Consider the following 20,900-nt stretch of genomic DNA (forward strand, 5'->3'; position numbering starts at 1 on the left):
AGATTGCAACACTAGAGTTGCCAAATCCCGAAATAAAAATAAAGGTAATCTACATATAACCCCTTAAAGAAAAAAGTTGTGGTGATTCCCTCATAACTCAATTTTCGACCAGCAACGGTAGCGTCTTAAAACTTGAAGTGCGCTTCTAGCTGCGTTTCGAACGAATTTCTAATTAATTTTTTTTAATTTTTTTATTTTTTTTTTTTTTCAACCAATAGCATTTTGAATTAATTAGTGACCATTAGCATACGCTAAGCTGCTACCTATATCAAGCAAATCTTAATTGTGCTATAAAAGCGGCATCATCTGACCGCAGAATCACCATTAGTAAGGTGGCTACTGTATAGCAAGCATCTTCGACTCGTTCCGACTACACAACCCAACTACCGGTTATTATTATTATTGTTTTTGACATTGTAAGTGTGTGTGTGTGAGTGTGGCTTGTGTTTTTGTGAAAATCTTAATTCACTGCCAAGATCAGGTGCTGAAGTAAGCACAAAATTACAATATAAAAACAAATTAAAACAATAACAACAACAATGTGCTGTAAAGTAAATATAATATTGTGTGGTTGGTGTAATTACAAAAACAAAGCAATAGTGATATAAGTAAAAAGGTTATCAACTAAAATAATGATTGATCTGAAGCTAATGATATAGAGAAGCGCGATTAACGGAACACAATGAGAATCAGAGGATTCAAATATTCTAAGTAGAAAAATATGCATGAGTATGTGTGCGTGTGTGTGCCATTGGAGCCACATTGATTATGTAAATGAGAGGAAACAGTTTTGAAATTATAGTTTATGTTTTGAGGTTAAAAATTAGCTCCACAAGGTTATATTTGAGTGGTTATGAAACAAAAATGGAAAAATGATAAAAAATAAGTATAAAAAAATTAAAAAAATGTATGTATGTAAAATAAAAAAAAAAAAACACATATATCTGTATGTATTACAAAATATAGTAACAGTAAAAAAATAATAAATAATAAATACAAAAAAATTAAATTAATATTAAAAAAAATAATAATAATAAGATAATAATAATAATAAAATAAAAAAACAGTAAAATAATAAAACAATAAAAGCAATAAAAAATAATAAAAAAAATAATAAAAAATAAAAAAAAATAATAAAAAATAAAAAAAAATAATAAAAAATAAAAAAAAATTATAAAACTAAAAAATAAAAAACAGTCAAAATAAAAAAAAGAATAAAAAAGGATAAAAAAATAAAAAAATTTTTACAAGGAAAACATGTTTCCACGCGTTATTCAATGAGAAAAAATTCTAAAATGTTAAAATAAAAAAATCTGAAAAATTAAAAAATATCACACCCAGCGATAAGAATTCAAAGAAATTATGTCATTTATATAAAATAAGTTTTTTAAATTAAAAAAAAATCTAAATTGTCAAAAAAAAAAAATCTGAAAATTGAAAAACATCACATCCAGCGATAAGAAAGAAATTATGAAATTTGTAATTTTAATAAAATTACATAATTTCTTTCTTAATTCCTTAATTTTTATAAAAAAACTTATTTTTTAATTTTTTTCTTAAATTGTCTTTGTGGCTTGAAATTTTTAAATTAAAAAAAAAAATTAAAAACAAAAATTAATAAGCATTTTAAATACTCTTTGTGGCTTGAAATTTGTAAACTTTTATTGAAAGAAACTCATTTTTAAATTTTTTTCTCAACTATTTTTTTAAATTTTTAAAAATTTTAATTTTTTTTCCATACTCTGTGGCTTCATTTTTTTTTTAATTTTTAGGGAAGTTATTTTTTTACTCCAATACTCTGTGGCTTGAAATTTTTAATTAAAGGAAACTTATTATTTAGTTTTTTATCTTCAATATTCTTCTTTTGTTAATTTAAAATTTTTCTCAAATACTCTTTGTAGCTTGAAATTTTTATAAAACTCTGATTTTTTAATTTTTTTCTTAAATTCTCGTCGTAGCTTGAAATTAATTTTTTATCAGAAATACTCGCCTTTTTTAATTTTTTAAAATTTTTTGTTTTTAATTTTTTAAACTTTTTTTTTTAAATTCGGTTTTTAATTTTATGTCAACTACTCTTTTTTTACATTTTTAGAAAATATACTTTTTTTTTACTTAACTTTGGAAAAACATTTGAATTTTTTAATTTTTGGAAAAGTCAATTTTTTTTTAATTTTTAGAATAATATTTTTTTCTCAAATACTCTTTGTGGATTGAAATTTTTTAAACTTTTATTAAAAAACTATTTTTTTTTCAAATACTCTCATTTTAAATTTTTAGAAAAAATCAATCAAATTTTTTTTAAATTATTTTAAATTTAAAATTTAAAAAAAACAACTCATATTTTTTTAATTTTTAGAAAAATAAACTTGTTTTTTATTTTTTTCTCAAATGCTCCAATAAAATTTTTTTTTAATTTTTAAAAATTTAAAATTTTTACTGTCTGTGGCTTGAAATTTTTTATATAAAAAAAACGTTTTTTTTTAATCTTTATAAAAAAAAAACAAATTTTTTAAATTTATTTCTCAAATACGCTCTAAGGCTTGAAATTTAAAAATTTTGTTTTAAATTTTTTTTTAATATTTTTCTCAAAACCTCTTTCTGGCTTGAATTTTTTTAAATTTAAAAAAAAAAAACTTTTTTTAATTCTTTTCTCAAATACTTTTTTAATTTTCTTTCAAATAGTCTTTGTGGCTAGATTTTTTTTAAATCTTATTAAAAAATTGTAAATCGATTTTTTAGTTTTAATATAAACTTTCTTTTACTTTTTTTTTATTTTAATTTAATAAAAAATATATAGTTTAAAAAATAAAGGAAATGTGAAAGTCTTGTAGCCCCTAAACCGATAAAAAAATACATTTTACTTACCTTTGACAATGTATAAGAATTCCACTTTTATTTTTCCCACTCGACGGTTGATTTTGAAGCCCAAGCTGGCTTTTCACACACACCAAAAGGTGACCAAAAGTTGCGTGACAAGTCATAATTAAATACAAATTGCTGATTTATGCGCTGAAAACAAAATAGAAATGTTAGAAATTAGCTTATTTATTAATAGTTGACGTCTTTAAGTACAATTAGTCTCAGATTTCTAAAAATTTTAATGTTTTCTTTAAAATAAAATAAATCCCCGATTGCATCTTTGTAATAGTTATTACAATACATACACTCACACAGATATACACATGTACATATAAACACACATACATACATATATAACACTAAATTGTATAACACTGCACACATAACTGTTTCAGTTTTCAATTTTGTATTTATTTCTGTTTATTTTTTATTATTTCGAAATTGTTTTTTTTTTTTGTTTGTGTCGGCACGCGGACTCATTTGCATATTGCCATATTTACATAATTGATTAGAAACGGAAAAAAGCGAAGAGTTTTGTCTTATTTTATTTCCACCCAAACAAGTGATTACTGTACTTCGAAACGGGTCTACTCATTAGCATTTCTTAAATGCTTTGGCAAAAAATAAATTTATGAGCTTTATAAATTATACGGTTTTTTTATAATTTTTTTAATAAAAATTTTTGCTAATTCTTTATATTTGGCAGATTTTTTACATTTTAGGCAAAATGCGTTTTGGCCCGGTGGTGTGGTTGTTACCCCTCCTTTTCGCTTTAACTGCGGCACAATTTTCGAGTTTATTCAACGCGCCGAAGAATATAGGAAGCGGTCTTAGCAACCTCGTGACAAGCGGCCTGAATTTTGCGGATCATGATGACTTCTTGGTAAATATTTAATATTTATTATTTCGTTTTTTATTATAAAAAAATTTATGAAATAAACATAAATAATATTAACAAAAATAAAATAAGAAAGTTATTATTAAATATAGAATAATGAGAAAATTAATAGAAAAGTAAATATATGTACATATATACGTGTACATACGTATGTATATGTATGTATAAAAAAAAATATAATATAAATTTTTGGTTAAATATAAAAAAAAATATTTAAAAAAAATTAAAAAAAACAATTAAAAAAAAATATTTTTAATAAAATAAATAATTTAAAAAAAAAAAATATTTAAAAAAACATATTAAAAAAATTTTAAAAAATATAAAAAAAATATTTTAAAAAATATAAGAAAAATATTTTAAAAAACTTTAAACAAAATATTTTTTAATAAATAGCTGTTTAAAGTTATTTTAAATAAATTATATTTTAATTAAGATAAAAAAATATATAAAAACAAAATAACGTTAAATTCTGTTAAAACGGTATAAAAACATCATTATAATTACAAATATTTTGTAAAAATATAAAAAATAAGAAGAAAAAATTGTAAAAAAATATAAAAAAATTTAGAAAAATGTAAAAAAATATATAAAAAAATTTTGTAAAAAAAAAAATAAGAAAATAAAAAAATTTTTTTGATTAAAGAAATAAGAAAATATCAAAACAAATTTTTTTGATAAAAAAAATAAAAACAGTTTTGTAAAAATATTAAAAAAAAAAATGTTTGATAAAAAAAAAATAAAAAAATAAAAAAATAAAAAGAAATTTTGAAAAAAAATAAATAAAAAACATTTTGAAAATAAAAATTAAAAATTTTAAGTTACATTACAGTACTTGTCCAATAAATTACGAACGAAAACAAAAATTTAATATTTTTAATATAATTTAATAATATTGAATATGATTCAATACAAAAATATGATAATTTAAGTTTAATGTATATAGCATATAAAAAATATTTTTTTTTTAAATACGCCAAATATTTATGTTTTTATTAATGATTAAAGTTAGAACTCCGGATAATTTTTTTGTTCGTTCGTAATTTATTGGACAGGTACTGTAAATATTTATTTTCCTTCCATAATTAACTTAGCTTATATTGGTTATAACTATTATATAAAGATCACAAAGAATTAAACAAAAAACTACTAATTCTCTCCATTTAAATCTCATTTTCTCCCTGCCTCTCACTCAATACAGCTAAAAACCGGCAAAAGCTATTTCGATGCTGCTGAGAAGCAACTTCGTGAAGCACAATTTAATGCAAATAAAAATTTGGTGGCCTTGACCAATACCGCCAAGAAGGGTTATACATTAGCGTTGAACAAGTTTGCCGATATAACTAAAGCAGAATTCTTGAATTTCTTCTGCGGCAACTCCAAATCAGCTAGAGGCGAGTGAGTAAACGAATGCAGTACACAAGTCTCGAAAACTGTAAATATATACAAATTTAAACATATTTTTAGAGCAAAGGCCAGCGTAGATCGTCAGGAAGCCAAACCGCCCACCACCAGAGTGCCGGACGCCTTCGATTGGCGCACTAAGGGCGGTGTCACACCGGTGAAATTCCAGGATAAATGCGGCTCGTGTTGGGCCTTTGCCACCACTGGCGCCATTGAGGGACACATATTCCGTAGCACTAAAAAATTGCCAAATCTTTCCGAACAGAATCTAATCGATTGCGGTCCAGTTGATTTCGGTCTAAACGGTTGTGATGGCGGTTATCAGGAGTATGCGTTCGCCTTTATTAAGGAAGAGCAAAAGGGTTTGCAAGACAGCGCCTCGTATCCGTATGCGAATCAGAAGGATACTTGTAATTATAATGCCGGAAATAAGGCAGCCGAAGTAAAAGGTTTCGCTGTGGTCAAACCGAAAGATGAGAAAACAATGAAGGAAGTTGTCGCCACCTTGGGACCGATGGCCTGTTCTGTGTACGCCATAGAATCGTTATTGCTTTACAAGGACGGCATCTATGCCGATGAGGAGTGCAATAAGGGCGAAGTGAATCATGCGGTGTTGGTTGTAGGCTATGGCAGTGAAAAGGGCAAAGACTATTGGATTGTAAAGAACTCATGGGACAGCAGTTGGGGAGAGGAGGGTTACTTTAGATTGCCACGCGGTAGCAATTACTGTGGCATCGCCGAAGAATGCAGTTATCCAATTGTTTAAATTATGCAAGGGATTAACTAATTCTTCTACATAGTGTAATTTGAGAGAAATATACGATTTTATTAAAAAAAAAATTGCATTGTAAATCATTTTTAGGCACATCATATAACATATGACTTATATTTACTTAAAAGGAGTCGTACAAATATCTTTCATTAAACAAAAAAAAAATATTAAATAATTTAAACTAAAGCGAAGTCATCACGTTCATCATTATAATTCAAGACGTGCTGCTTAATCTTGGAGCTATCCACCCATGTGACGAAGTCTTCCAAATTGCGTGTTACTAAAAATGCCGGATCGGTAATCATATCAGGGCCCACACGTATATGTCCTTGCTCAATGAGATCTGTCGCATTTTTGAGATTTTGTGATAGACGATCTTGAAAAATATAAGATGGTTAGCGTTTTTTCTTTAAAACAATTTATATATAAGAGTCAGAAAAAGCATTTGTACATACACACATTAATTTATAACAGGAATGCAATTTTAACACTGGCATACAAGATATCGAAAAATTTGATTTTGATAATTTTTAATTTATGATATTTTTTTTTTGTATTTGTTAACACTAATAGCGGATGCAGAATTTTTTTTTAGGGGACTTTTACCTTCCAACACATTTTCAATATTCATGTTACTTTGTCAATTCTTCTGAATTTGAAATAATATTTCTGAGTTTGGGGGTTTTGACAACCAAAAACACTCCGATGGATCCGCCACTGGTTAACATAAGTCGAAACTATTCGTTTTATATTTTCCAAATAAAAAAAAAGAAAAAAAAGATGGCTTATAATACCCTTCACAATTAAAATAGTTTCCATACAAAAACTTAATTTTGATCAATCAGTGTGTACGGACATGGCTAAACCGACTCAGCTCGTCGCGCTGGTCATTTATATAAACTATATACTTTGTAGAATCGTCGTTGTTTCCTTCTCGCTGTTACAAACTTCTTGTCAAACTTGATAATTATATGCTCACCGGAGCTCATACATGTACTATTTTTTAACTGCACACTTGTTTCATTCACTCTTTGCTTAATGCTAACCACTATATTAATTCGATTAAATATTTCCAACAAAAAAACTTACTTTTCACCATTACCACCGGTAAACGACGTCTACAAAAACTACTCGCCGACACAGTGCTTGCAACCGATAAATCCATAGTATTGCGCGTTAAGCCCATGTCATAGAGCTTCTGTAGCAACATTGAACCCGCTTCGGATTTAAAAGAATCCGTCTTCTCCAAGTTGGCAATTTTTTCACACAGAGTGCGTATCTCACGCGATAACTTGTTGTATCTAATATAAAAAACATTAATACAATAAAATATAAATACAAATATGAAACTCACTTGGTATAATCGGCTGGCTTGCGTATGTGATAGCGCCGTAAGATTTTTGTTTCTTTTCCACCATTATCTACTTTCCATGTGATGAAGTCAACTTTCTTAAGCAATTTCTGCTCATGGTATTTTAGTTTTCGTACCATTTTATGAGATTTACTGCAAATAAATTATTGCAATGTGCACTGTTTACTACAAAAAAGCGTGTTAAAAGCGCGGTCAGCTGTTTGGTTGTGCTACGTTGGAGATAGATTTATCGGTTGCCAAATCGATAAATGAATATACACTGTAAGTGATTTTTATGGATAATATGCTATATATTGAAAGTATAATAATATATGTATATGAAAATATTGTAGAATTTGTCATTAATCATATGTTATTGCTAATAACGTTTTTTATTTATTGTTGCTAGTGCTACAAACAATTGCTTTGTTAATAGAGTAACACAGGATGTCGCGTGCGTAATAAAAATTTTCAGACAGGGTGAACATCGTTAAAAAAATGTCCAACATTTGTATAAACAACTTGTTGATCAGCAACATTTCTTCATTGAACATGTTGCTAGCAACTAATTAAAAGTCTTTAAAGAACTTTTTTCTAAATTATTTTAAGAAAATGGAATTAATATGACGTTTTGGCCATACAATTCTTACTTTCGGAATTCCATAGTTGAATGCTTATTTGCTATACCACTAACATGGGATTTAACGTTGTGAATTCGAATATCGGAGCTTTTCTCTGAAAAAATGTGTTAAGTTTCGAAACTTTAGGAAAAGAAAAAATGCACAGTGGGCTTCAATAATGTTGTGGACAATGTCAAAAACTCCAATACTTTGGAGTCAGTTAGCTCCTGCTGTAAACTATTTTTTTTTTTGTATGTTCAATGTTTTTTACCTTGAACTGGATATAGTTTAAGTTCTCCACAAAGTTTGTAACACCCCGAAAAACACTGATGACCTTATAAAACAATAAGTTCTATATATATTTTGTTTAAATTTGTTATAATTTATTTATATGTATATTTTTTGGAAATAAAAATACACGATCATGCGTCTCTTCACCTTCATTTACCTTCACTTATTTTGTTATTTTCTGCTCACAGAAGAATATTTTTTCTTTTAGATTTACTTTGTTCGTTTTATATAACTTAAAATAATGTTTAAATATATGTATATATATATTATAGTAGGTGATAGTACAAAAAGGTTAAATAATACAATGAGCATAAGAATTTGAGTGATTTTCTTTTGTTATAAAAAAATAATGTGAAAAAAGCATACTATATGCTAAAATAACAATCTTTTAAAATTTATAGAATTTTCTTTTTGTAATTTATTTGTTTTGCTGTTTTTTAATTATGGTGTGGCACACAACTCAGCCCAAAATAGTAAAATATAGTTTCTTAATGAAAAAAAAAATTACGTACACTGAGCTAATAAACCAACAGTGGTGAGTGGAATACTTGAAGACTTGCCTTATGTGCTTAACAAATAAGATAATTATTTTCACTATGAAGCAGTTGAGCAAAAAGTAACTGAAGCTAAAGGAAAGGGCAGTATGGAAAACAGTTTTGTTACATATACACATAAATAAAACTAAAAAGCAGCTAAAGCTTGCGGTTAAAAATCGTTTCAAGAATTTTGAGTTGAGTTTTTAGTTATACACACATATACATACACCTATGTACATACATATGTATTTTAAAAATTGTTTTTTTTTTATTAATTTTTTATTTTGGAAAATGTCTGTGAATCTCGCTTTGTCTTACAATTACATTCTTTCAGTTATGCGTATATACATACATAAGTACATAGGTATACTTGACCGTCCTTTGAAGATTTTGGAAAACAATTGTTATATTTTTTGTTTGCTTTTTAAAAAAAATATTGAAATATTTGCTTTTTAAAAAAAATATTGAAAATTTTGAGTGCTACTCAATAATTATCTGGTGGACACAACAAAAGAAAATTATTAAAATTTAACAAAATTTTTTAATTTAATTAATGTAGGTTATAACATCAATAACACCAGTCTAGACGATTTTTGGGTCTAACTTCTATGTTAAATTTCAATTTCACCTACACCAAAAATAATAAATTTTGCTTTTGGAGAAAAATATTTTTTTTACCAGTGTAATTATAAAAATATATAATTTTCCACATACAAAAATATACATACATATTTTTTATAAAATGATTTTAATGCAATAAAACTTGATTTCAAGAAATTGAGATTAATTAAAATGTTATATTTATAAATAACATAAATAATTTAGTAAAAATATAATTAAAAAAATAAAAACATATTACATACATACATATACTTATTTTTTGAGATATAAGACAAGTTTGTATAACATTTTTTTTGTAGCAAAAAATTTAAAAAAAAATTAAATTAAAAATAAATAAAAATTAAGAAAATAAAATTAAAAAACTAAAATAAATTAATAAAAATTAAGAAAAAATAAATAAATAAAATAATAACATATTAAAAACTAAAAAAAAGAAATAATAATAAAAATTAACATTCAAGAAAATAATATTAATTTTGTTTTGCCGAAATTTAAAAAATAAATAATAAAAAATAAAAAAAATTATGTAAATTAAATAAAAAAAAAAATAAAATACTAAAAAACTAGCTTCAAACAACATAAAAAAATATGTCAATTTGGTGAATTATTGCTTATTGAAAAACTTAACACGTTTTGCTAAATATTGATAGAAAAAATTTAAATTTTTGAAATTTAAAAAAAAATATAGTAAATTTTTAAATTGTGCATAATATGTTTACTTAAAAAACAAAAGAATTAAGAGAAAAATATATGTATATTAACAAACCAATATGTGCCCAATTTAATATTTTTCAATAAAATCAAATTTTATGTCTATAAAAATTAAAAAAAAAAGTATTAAAGAGGAATTTTTACAATTTTATATCTTTGAACAAACATAAATTAAAAAAAAAATATTAATTAATGTTAATAATTTTGCAGATAAATACTGTCAGGTGTCCACCATGCTTAATAAAATTTAATCTTAAAGTACTATACAAATAATTTCTTTGAAAATAACATTTTTTGAAATTTTTATTAACCAATTTTCTTTAAAATTACGTTCACAAATATATACACAATTATTTGACTGCGACAAATATGCTTATGCGCCTAAAAGTAAATTTTAAAAATGTTTTTGATCAATTCGTTAATGGTTAACCGCCTAAAAGTAGGCAATATATTTCAAAAACATTTTGCTCACTTCTTAAGCGCCTAAAAGTATGCAATGACTTTCAGAAAACATTTAATAAATTTCAAAAAGTATTTTTGTTCACTTCTAAAATGGTCTTTTAGTAGTTCTTGAAGTTTTGCTCACTTTGAAAATGATGATGCGCCTAGAAGTATGCAATGAGTTTCAAAAAACATGCAATAAAATTCCAAAAATTCTTTTTGCACAACTCGAAAATGGTCTTTTAGTAGTTCTTGGTATTTACTATTACATTAGCCGCCAATAAAATACAATTTTTTGTGCATGGAAACCCAAAATTCCAACAGGAATTACTTCGTAAACCAAATAAAATACATAAAAAGCAGAAATTTTTTTTATTTTTCCGCGAAAAGTTTTCCGACTGTGGTATGAAAATGTACTTAGCAAGCAAGCAATTAAAATCGTGAAAGGTAACTATTAAGCACATCACAAAAAAATTTCGTTTCGATTTGCGCGCGTATTTTAAACGGACCAGTCCGAGTCAAATTTGATCAGCTGCTATGTATGTACATTAGGGTGGGTAAAAAAAAACACGAAAAATGGTGTTTTTTATTTTTTTTTTAAGTAACGAGATATTGATTATCAAATATGAAGGCCGATCAAGAGAGAAAAAAATTAAAATATAAAAGGCAAGAAATAAAAAATAAAAAACACATTAAAATAAAAAAATATAAAAAAAACAAAAAATAAATTAGAAAAAAAAATACAAAAATAAGTTTAAAAAAATTAAAAAAAAAATAAAAAATTAAAAAAAAATAAAAAATTAAAAAAAAATTAAACACAAAAAACAAATAAAAAATAAATTATATAAAAACGCAAAACAATGCGAACAAAGAAGAACAAACGCTTATGAAAAAACCTCACAGACCATTTGGTAGAGTATTTCCTACAAAATCTATAAACCAAGATATTTTTTTCAAGTACTTGGAAAAGAGACTTGAATTTTTCTATCCAGCGGAGGACCTTCTTGTTGCAATTAAGCGCCTATATTTGGAGAGATTCTTGTAGAGTTGCCAAAGCATATATTTTTCAGCGTACAAAAGAAAAAAAAAAGCATGCGTTTTCGAGCCACCCTAATGTACATATTTATGCAACACATGTCTGCTGTCAGCTGCATTGTCTTGCTTACACCCACTTGCTTCACAGCAGCAACAAAATCCACAATTTATGCTTGTAAGTATGTATTTATGTACGTATTCATATTTATTCGTTATGCTTTTGTTAGGATATCCAACACTTTGCATATGTGTATATATACATATATATGTATGTAATTTATGTGTATATATGTATATATATATATGCTCTAAGTATGTATGTATGTAGTTGTTCCACATTCAATTTATTGCTACAAAATTATTTCTATGAAAGAGCGTTTAAAAAAAATCCATTCTATATATATTTGTTTTTTTTTTCACATAAAAAAAGTTTAAAATATAACAGTATTAATTAATTAATTAAAAAAAATAGTTAAAATAATAAATCTGAGTTCACTCAAATGTAAGATTACAGTGAATACTATTAGTTTTCGTACTTATTTGTTTTTATAGCTTATTTCGTTTGCTGTTGTTGTTGTTTTGTAAAATTAGCATTTAAAATAACTAGTATTTAGTACAGACAACGAGTAGGTGTGTGTGTGTGTGTAAGTGTGTTTGTATGCTTTTTTTTGCTTTTTCTCTCGTTTTGTATGTCTGTTTGTGTGTGTGTGTGTTAGTTAAAGAGCAAAAGAAGTATACAAGTATAACTTTGACAAGAGCCGTTAAGTTACATACAATACAATACATACATACGTATTACATGTACATACATTTGTATGTATGTATGTACTTATGCATGCATGCATGTATGTATGTATATGTAGCATATTACATAGTGATTATTTTTAAATAAGTTCAACAGGTGTTTTATACTATCAAGCTTATAAAAGAGAATTAATTAAATATATGTATACATATATATATTTATTATTATTATTATTATTAATAATATTTTTCTTTAATTTCTGTATGCATGTGTACGGATATATGCCTATATACATAGATGTGTATGTATATATGAATATCCTAGTTGTATAAGTATGTGTGTGTGTACTGTAGTGTGTATGTGTGTGTGTGTGTGACAGTTTGCGCCAGCTTAAGCTTATATTTGGCTTTCCAGCCACACAACAAGACAGACAGTTACGTTTGGACTAACTCTCTCTTGCACGAGCGCGCTCTTTTTCTCTCTTCTTCGCTTTACACACTTTACGGCGCTGCGCAGGCGCCTTTTAACTTTAAGTTTTGCAGTTAGTAAATGTTAGTTATTTACTGTTTTTTCAATTTTTCGCAAAATTGTTCTTGCTTTTTGCTTTTTTCTTTGTAAAACTTGCGCGCTTTGTTCCTATTTTCCTTAATTTTTTGCTTTTTTGCATTATCAATCAATGATGCCATATATATATTATATATATAAGTTAGGTATGTAAATGTATATGCATATATGTATATATATAACTTTCGAACCAACAATTTACATCTACATAGAAGTATGTATGTATGTAACTCAGGCAACAATTTTCATGATGTCTCGGCTGTTTTTGCTTCTTCTCTTCGTTTTCCGCCAGCAGCAACAATATTATCGGGCAATTCCTTCAAGCACACATACACACACACACAGAGAAGCGTTGCCATATGTGGTAGTAGTAGTAAAGCGGCCACTTGCGCGCCATATTATGTAACGCTACTCCTTATATAACTAACGCCATATCCTTTTTACTGGGCAAATGCACCTTCTTGCCCTGCCACAGCGAGTTGTGAATCGTAAATGCATCGATGGTGACCGTTAGATGTTTTGTATGGACTTGTGAAAAGCATTTTCCGCCTGAGTTGTATCTATTAAAGAAAACAAAAAAAAATTTAAATTATTTATGCTCACATTAGGGTGGTTAAAAAAGAAACAAATATTTAAAAAATAAAAATTATTTATATTTTATAGCGTGCGCCAAAAAACCGCTAATATTAAAAATAACATTAGGGTGGGTCAAAAAATTCGAATATTTTTTTGCACTTGGTACTTTGAAAAATACATGTCCAGACATCTCTAAGAAGGTATGGGCTCTTAATTGTAAAAAGTTCGAATTTATGCTCATTTTGGGCCAAAAAAACCGAATATTTTTCACTTGGTACTTCTGAAAAATAGAACTCCAAGAGGGTGTGTCCAGTTGTAACGGGAAGGTTCGGTCCTCATTTTTTTTTAGAAAATTGAATGCCCTAAATATTATCTTAAACCTTACCGTTTAAAACATATTAACGGTTGAAATTTGATTATTTTAGGGCAATTTTTTTTTCTTCGGAAATTGTATAACACAATAAATCATTTAAATTATGATTATATTTTTGTAAAAAATTTACGACACTACAAAAATGGAAAATCTGCAAGGCGGAGGACCTTGTCATTACAATTGAGAGTTCAAGCCTGCTTAGAAATGTCTAGAAACGTATTTCTCAGAGTACTAAGTGAAAAAAATATTTGAATTTTTTTGACACACCCTAATGTGAATAAAAATAATTTTCATTTCATATGTGGCAAAATTTTCTTATAGCTGTCTAAAAACTATTCTTCAGCATACCAAGCAAACAAATTTTAATTTTTTTGAACCACCCTAACTCTACTACGTACAAAGTTTATACTCACTTGAAGAATTTGTCAAACATGACTTCATCCACTTGACTAGGTCCCGTACCGTACAATTTGGTTACTTGATCCATTTCGGGCACATAGCTGTACAATGCACGGAATTGACAGCCGGCATCGCGGAAGAGCACGAGAAAATGTTTCGCTTCGGAGCGTGCAATCTTCTCGAGTACTTTTTGTTTGGCCTCACGATTCACCGCACCGGGAAAAACGCAATATTCGACGGCATTCAATATGATGCCACGATTCGATTTGGCCGCTGGTTGCTTATACAGTTTCGGACCTGAGAGAGCGAGAGCATAATATTTACTACAGAAATGTAAAAATAACATTTTTTTGTGTTTACAAAGACTTAATGTTTAGGACAGACTACCCATATACTATATGTATGTGTATAAACGGTAAATATTAAGTAAGGCATGTAGGTACGGTACAAGTGTAGCAACAATAAACTGCAGTTAACGGTAATATTAAAAAAATGAAAATATTACAATTTATATTTATTAACAACTTGAATAACTTATGAGTAGAATATATTACTAAATTTACGAAATATTTGGAACTCAACGAGACTATACGTTTAGGGAGCATACTTGTTCAAAATTTTAAGGTTATGTATGTAGTAAAATATAAAAATATTTTTTAATTGAAGGTAATAATAATTATAATAACAATTATATTGAACATATTTGATACTAAAAACATATTTACTAAAGTTTTATATAAAAAACTAAAATCTCTGCAAAATATAAAAAAATATATAAACAAATATAAAAAAAATTAAAAAAAAAAAACAAATTGTTAAAAGCGTAATAAATTGACAATTTTTCACTATATTATTAGATTTGACAAAAAAATACGAATAATTTTTTTTTATTGTTTAGTCACCCAAATGTTTGTGTCTAGTTAAGTAAATTTTTTCGAAATATAAAAGAAAAGTTAAAAATGTAATAAATTGACTATTTTTCACTATCTAATAAGATTTGATAAAAAACAAATGAATTTTTTTTTATTTTTTGGTCACCCTAATGTTCGTATCTATTTAATAGTACATTTTTTTCGAAATACCAGCTATTACCTACATACATATGTATATTGAATAGATTTGGTACAGAAAATGTATTTATTAAAGCTTTATAAAAATAGTTAAAAATCTCTATAATTTAGAAAAAAACATGTTAACTTAAAATTAAAAAAAAAAATACTTAAGTGTATAATATAACAAGTAATTTTCAAGATCTGATTAGATTTTATTAAAAAAAATAGTAAATAATTTTTTTTTGTTTTTGGGCCGCCTTAATGTTCGTATTTAGTTTGGTACACAATTTCAAAATAACTGCTTTTTAATGCGATTTTTCTTAACGTTCAACTTAAATAAAAAAATAAACAGTAATAGTCATACAAGATTAATAATTAAAAAGTAATAATAATAAAAAACTATAATTCTTTAATATTAAATTTTTTATTCCAAAGCTTGAATAAATTAAAACAAATAATTTATCAGCATAATATTGCATAATTAGATTTGATTTCAAAAAATTCGAATTAAAATATTTTTTCGTTTTCGAACCGCCCTAATGTGGTTTTTAGAAATACCTACTTTTTAATGCGATTTTTTTAAGATTTTACTTAAACGCAAAAATAAATAATAATAGCAAAATAATAATAAAATAATAACAGTAAAATAAAATAATTTTTTCATATACATAATTCGTTAATAATAAATTTTTTCAAAAGCTTAAAAAAATCAAACTGAAGCAAATAATTTATCAGCATAATAATAGATTTGATATTTAAAAAAATTTTATTCTCAACTTTTTCTGCCCACCCTAAGGTTTATATTTACTATATATTTTTCGCAAGACGTTTGTTATAAATATTTTCCCTAATATTTGCTTAAACTAAAAAAAAAAATTAAAATTAAAATTAAAAAATAATAAAAATTAAAAAAATAATAGAAATAAAAATAAAAAAAATTAAATAAATTATTTTATAAATTTTTTTAAATTAAAATTTTTAATAGAACTAGAAAAAAATGAAATTAACCCAAATAAATTATCATCTTAATATTGCATAATTAGATTTGATTAAAAAAAAAAATACTTGTTAAAAATTTTCTCAGTTTTTTATGCGCACCCTAAAGTTTATATTTAGTATATATTTTTCGCATGGCGTTTGTTATTAATATTTTTCCTATTTGCTTGAACAAAAACGAAAAAATAAATAAAAAAAAATAACAATAATAAAAAATTTAAAGAAAAATATAAAAAAAAAATAAAAAAAATTAAAAAAAAATTGTAAAAAAATAAAAAAAAAAATTTAAATAATGACATAAATTATTTTATAAATTCTTGAAAACTAAAATTTTTACTCCAAAGCCAAAAAAAAATAAATTTCAGAAAAAAACATTTATAAGCATAATATTGCATAGAAGCTTCCAATATTTTTTTCGCAATTCCGCACCACTTTAACTATATATATTTAGCATTATTAATTTTTCACTTCTTGACTTCCTATTTTTAAGGTATATTATATACATTCTTTTGGAAAAATTCGAATTTTACGTCTATTTATTTTCTGTTAGTTATTATGCTAATGTTTTGGTTTTCAATGAAAGAAAAAATAAATAGAAATACAAAGCATGCAAATAAGAACATCCCTAAAAGGCATACATATGCCAACTATGCATACAAGTCTTCAAAACTAGCGAAGCTTGCATATAATGCGCACTTATTTTCATAAAATATTCTTCAAGCAAAAAAAAACTTAAATAAATGATACATGCAAAAAAAAAAAGAACAACCCTAACACATTAACATAAGGATAGTATTTTGGTAATTTAACAAAATTTCAGATGGCTTGAAATAACTAATATGTATAATACGCAGCCGACAATATTCTAGTCAACGAAAAAAATATTAAAAATAAGTCTAACGCAATAAGAACAGCCCTAGTACTTGTGTATGTCACATATTTTTCTAAGAAAATATTGTCATTTCTACAAATACATACTTAATAATTTTTTTTTATATCTTATTACGATAAAAAAGACGACACAAATAAATAACCACGCCCATTTTTGGTCTTAAAATTATTACTTATACATATATTTTCGTTATTCGTTATTCGAGGATTCGGATTTTTTTTTTATAAATAATTATTACAGCGATTAGGCGAAAATGTTTGAGATAATGGAGCTGAAGTCAAAGAAATGATACGTGTGCATGTATTTCTATTTTTTTGTTCATGTATATTAGGGTGAGTCGCTTATGACCGAGAAAAAATTATATACATATGTATAAAAGCATAAGATCTTACTCGTTCGAAATTCTGAATTAAAATGACATTTAAACGAGTTTTTGGTAGGGTTGACTAATTATTATTAAAAATAATATAAATAAACAAAAATAAAAAATAAATAAAAAAGTTAAAAGTGTAAAAAATTAAAAAACAAAGAAATTCAGAAAAAAATTTAAAAAAATATATAAAAGAAGAATTAAAAAAATAGTTTAAAGTAAGAAACAAATTAAAAAAATATATATAAAAAGTTTAAAGTTCAAAAATAAAATAAAAAACAACGAAATTTGGAAAAAAATTTTTTAAAAATTTAAAAAAGAGTTTAATGTAAAAAACAAAACAAAACTAAAAACAAAGAAATTTTGAAAAAAAAAATTAAAAAAATATATAAAAAGTTTTAAGTAAGAAATATAATAAAAGAAAATTTAAAAAAAAAGAAAAAATTAGGAAAAAAATTTAAAAGAAAAAAATTAAAATTATGAAAAAACTTCAAAATATTGAAAATATATAAAAATTAAAAACCCTTTTAAAAAAATTTAAGAAACAAAATTTTAAAGAAAAAATTAAAAAAAAATAAAAATATATAAACAAGTTTACATTAAAAATAAAAAAAATCAAAAACAAAGAAATTTGGGGGAAAAGATTTAAAAGAAAAAACACAAAAAAGTTTCAATAAAAAAATCTAGAAAGAAAGAACCAAATGGAGATTAAATTTTCCTTAATTTTTTTAGAATAGCCATAATAATAAAAATATTTAATACTTTTTAGTTAAAAATTTATGAATTTAAATTAAAAATGAAACTAAAATTAGTTTTCAAACATTTTTTTGTAACTTTATTATAATTTTGCGCAAAAAAAATGTTTTTTTTAAATCATATTTATTAAAAATTTTTTTTGAACGTACGAAAATTTTTAGATCCAATATTTTTTTTTATTAATAAAAATATTTAAAAAAAATATTTTATTTGTATATTTTCATTAATAAATAAAGAAATATATTTTTTTTTATAAAAAGATTAAAAAATAATATATAAAAAATAAAATATAAAAATAAAAAAATTTAAAAAATATAAATATAAAATATTAAAAAAAAATAATAATAAATAATCTGCCACTTGGCTGCTGAATAATAAATTTGTAACACAAAAACTTTTTGCTGACTTTTTTAAAAACTTATTTTGAACTAAAAATGTTTGTAGACCAAAGTCAATTTTTTAATGTGATTTTTGTTGTAAAACATTAATTTTCCATTTTCTAAATTTTTAACTATTTTGAACAAACGAAAATTAAAAAAAAAATTCAATTATTTTGATAATTAATATGATTTTTGTTGTAAAAACAATCAACTTTTAAAATTTTCAATTTATTTTTTAATTATTTTGAACTTACGAAAATTTTAAACAAATATACATATGTATGTACATATGTATATAATTTTTTATTTATGTTTTTTGATGCAAAAAAATCATAATTTTGATGTAAGAATTTTTGTAAATCCAAAATAAATTTTTTATTAAGAATTTCGTTGTAAAAAAATAAATTTTCTAGTTTCAATTTTTAACTATTTTGAACTTACGAAAGTTTTAAAAAAATATTTTTTTAGTTATTTTGATTATTATAATTTTTAATTTATTTTTTCAATAATTTTGATTATTAATATGATTTTTTTTGTAAAACAATCAATTTTAACTTTTTTCAAATTATTTTTTGTTTATTTTGAAATTGCAAAAATTAAAAAAAAATATTATTTTTTAATTTATGTTCTTTGTTGTAAAAAAATCATAATTTTGAGTAAAAAAAATATCATATATAAATAATTTTTTTAAACACATGGAACCCACCCTAATGTGTCGAGAATAATATATTGCAATTGAACATAGTAAAAAGGCACTCCTTAATGTGTGTATGTATGTAAGTAAGAATCACTTTACGGAGATTTTTCAATTTAAATAATTTTTTTAATTAACAAAAATAAAAAAAAATAATAATAAAAAAGTATAAAGAAAGATACATTTTTTTAATGCAGAAAACTCAAAAAAAAAATCATCAAAATCAGGAATGAAATAAATTAAAACTCATACGAGTACACACATATGTATGTATACATATGTATGTATACATATGCATGTATGTATGTCTGTGTGTATGAATGTACTATATGTGTGAACTGTGTATATATACAAAAATAACAGTATATGTATTTTCATATAAAATGCATTTGATGCGTACGTGCTTGTGGCTGAGTGTGCGTGTGTGTATGTGTTGTTCATAAAAACAAAAAATGTATGCAATAGATATGTATTTGTATTTGTTTTTGTATTGATTAGTTATGCGTAGCAAACAAAAAAAATACAAACCCGAATATTCCATTGAGCCTAGATTGGCCGATAGCAGGCCCGATCCATCATCGAAGCCGCGTCGTTTCGATATCAAACCTGGTGGCAGTGAGCCCGGTCCGGATGGCGACGGCATATGCCTACCTGAGGCCATGCCCGGCGATGGCGCACGACGTGGCGGTGTGGCACGACCCAATCCCGAATCTGTATCTAGGCCAAGGTGCGTTTCGGTACAAAACAACAATACACAACAACAACCAACATGAGCAACGACAGCGAACGTTCATGTGTAGATAGGCAGAGATACAGGCAGGCAGGCGGGCAGACAGGCAGGCGGTTAGACGGGCAGGCAGGCGTTCACACAGCAATATTCACACACGAGTACGGTTCAGTTACAAAGTAGTGTTTTTGTTTTTCAAAATTCGAGTTTTTTTTTGAAATTTTGAGTTTTTTTTTGTTTTTTTTTTTTTCAATGCGGTAATGACAGCGAGCGTATGGGCGAGCACGTTAGGTTTGACCCGAATTTGTATGATGTTAGTTTGGAGAAAAGATAAAAAAACAACAACGCATGTGCATAATTTAACATTTGCCAAATATAATGAAGAATGTGTTTTTTAGGTTAAGTTTAGTTTTGAGCTTTTGGTTTTTTTTATAATTTTTTAGATTTTTTAGTAAAAATAAAATTATATTAACTGAATGCAATAAGTAACTAGCGTTTTTGTGGTTATGTAAGTTAATATTTTGCTTCGAATATGCGACTGTTTGTTAACTCAATGTAAATATGTAAGTTTATAAGTATGTATGTACATAAGTTTTGTGTTAATCATTTGTGCAATCTGTCAAGTTTAATGCGAATGTTTTGGAAAACAGTTGAAAATTCTTGAGGAATTTCAATCACATTATGACAGTAACATATATTTATTAATATATTTTGTATATGTAAACATATATGTAGGTATGTATGTATTTACATATGTACAAATGCGGTTATGTAAGTGTTTGAGTATGTAAAATATACATATATTTGTACATAAGTATGTAAGTGGTTTGGTAAATTATA

The 20,900-nt window shown here is 25.1% G+C and overlaps 3 protein-coding genes across 16 annotated transcripts in view; 1 reads left to right on the top strand and 2 right to left on the bottom strand.

Moving 5' to 3' along the window:
- The first annotated feature begins 299 nt into the window (after positions 1-299).
- On the top strand, positions 300-6,014 carry LOC126757297 (procathepsin L). 2 transcript variants are annotated; one of them, XM_050471084.1, is made up of 4 exons: positions 300-389; positions 3,566-3,742; positions 4,956-5,152; positions 5,222-6,014. In XM_050471084.1, exons 2-4 carry the CDS (start codon positions 3,587-3,589, stop codon positions 5,922-5,924), a joined length of 1,056 nt encoding a protein of 351 aa, XP_050327041.1. In that variant the 5' UTR covers positions 300-389; positions 3,566-3,586; the 3' UTR covers positions 5,925-6,014. The 2 variants fall into 2 exon arrangements, with proteins under 2 accessions (XP_050327041.1, XP_050327040.1); XM_050471083.1 differs by having other exon boundaries at positions 311-416.
- On the bottom strand, positions 6,011-7,515 carry LOC126757299 (U3 small nucleolar ribonucleoprotein protein IMP3). The gene is made up of 3 exons (XM_050471086.1): positions 7,285-7,515; positions 7,020-7,231; positions 6,011-6,306 (listed from the first exon to the last, which is right to left on the bottom strand). Exons 1-3 carry the CDS (start codon positions 7,419-7,421, stop codon positions 6,107-6,109), a joined length of 549 nt encoding a protein of 182 aa, XP_050327043.1. The 5' UTR covers positions 7,422-7,515; the 3' UTR covers positions 6,011-6,106.
- Positions 7,516-11,715: 4,200 nt separating this feature from the next.
- The window catches only part of LOC126755576 (patronin), a 44,319-nt gene continuing 35,134 nt past the window's right edge, over positions 11,716-20,900 (bottom strand). For 6 of the 13 annotated variants that reach the window (XM_050468247.1, XM_050468242.1, XM_050468241.1 and 3 more), the window contains 3 exons: positions 19,862-20,050; positions 14,208-14,490; positions 11,716-13,405 (listed from right to left, as the gene is read on the bottom strand). In XM_050468247.1, the coding sequence (XP_050324204.1) occupies positions 13,261-13,405; positions 14,208-14,490; positions 19,862-20,050 (617 nt within the window). In that variant the 3' untranslated portion in view covers positions 11,716-13,260. The remainder of the gene's footprint in view (positions 13,406-14,207; positions 14,491-19,861; positions 20,051-20,900) is intronic. The other 7 variants (XM_050468252.1, XM_050468251.1, XM_050468250.1 and 4 more) reach the window with 2 other exon arrangements.

Source organism: Bactrocera neohumeralis, chromosome 4 (assembly GCF_024586455.1).
Source record: "Bactrocera neohumeralis isolate Rockhampton chromosome 4, APGP_CSIRO_Bneo_wtdbg2-racon-allhic-juicebox.fasta_v2, whole genome shotgun sequence".
Taxonomy (NCBI): domain Eukaryota; kingdom Metazoa; phylum Arthropoda; class Insecta; order Diptera; family Tephritidae; genus Bactrocera; species Bactrocera neohumeralis.

What these genes read in the sequence shown, in the direction of transcription:
- LOC126757297 (XM_050471084.1), top strand. Translation starts at nt 3,587, where the DNA reads ATGCGTTTTGGCCCGGTGGTGTGGTTGTTACCCCTCCTTTTCGCTTTA. An exon ending in CGGATCATGATGACTTCTTG is followed by an intron (nt 3,743 to 4,955) that starts GTAAATATTTAA and finishes CACTCAATACAG; the next exon opens with CTAAAAACCGGCAAAAGCTA. An exon ending in TCCAAATCAGCTAGAGGCGA is followed by an intron (nt 5,153 to 5,221) that starts GTGAGTAAACGA and finishes ACATATTTTTAG; the next exon opens with AGCAAAGGCCAGCGTAGATC.
- LOC126757299 (XM_050471086.1), bottom strand. Translation starts at nt 7,421, where the DNA reads ATGGTACGAAAACTAAAATACCATGAGCAGAAATTGCTTAAGAAAGTT. An exon ending in AAGCCAGCCGATTATACCAA is followed by an intron (nt 7,232 to 7,284) that starts GTGAGTTTCATA and finishes TTTTTATATTAG; the next exon opens with ATACAACAAGTTATCGCGTG. An exon ending in ACCGGTGGTAATGGTGAAAA is followed by an intron (nt 6,307 to 7,019) that starts GTAAGTTTTTTT and finishes ATATTTTTCAAG; the next exon opens with ATCGTCTATCACAAAATCTC.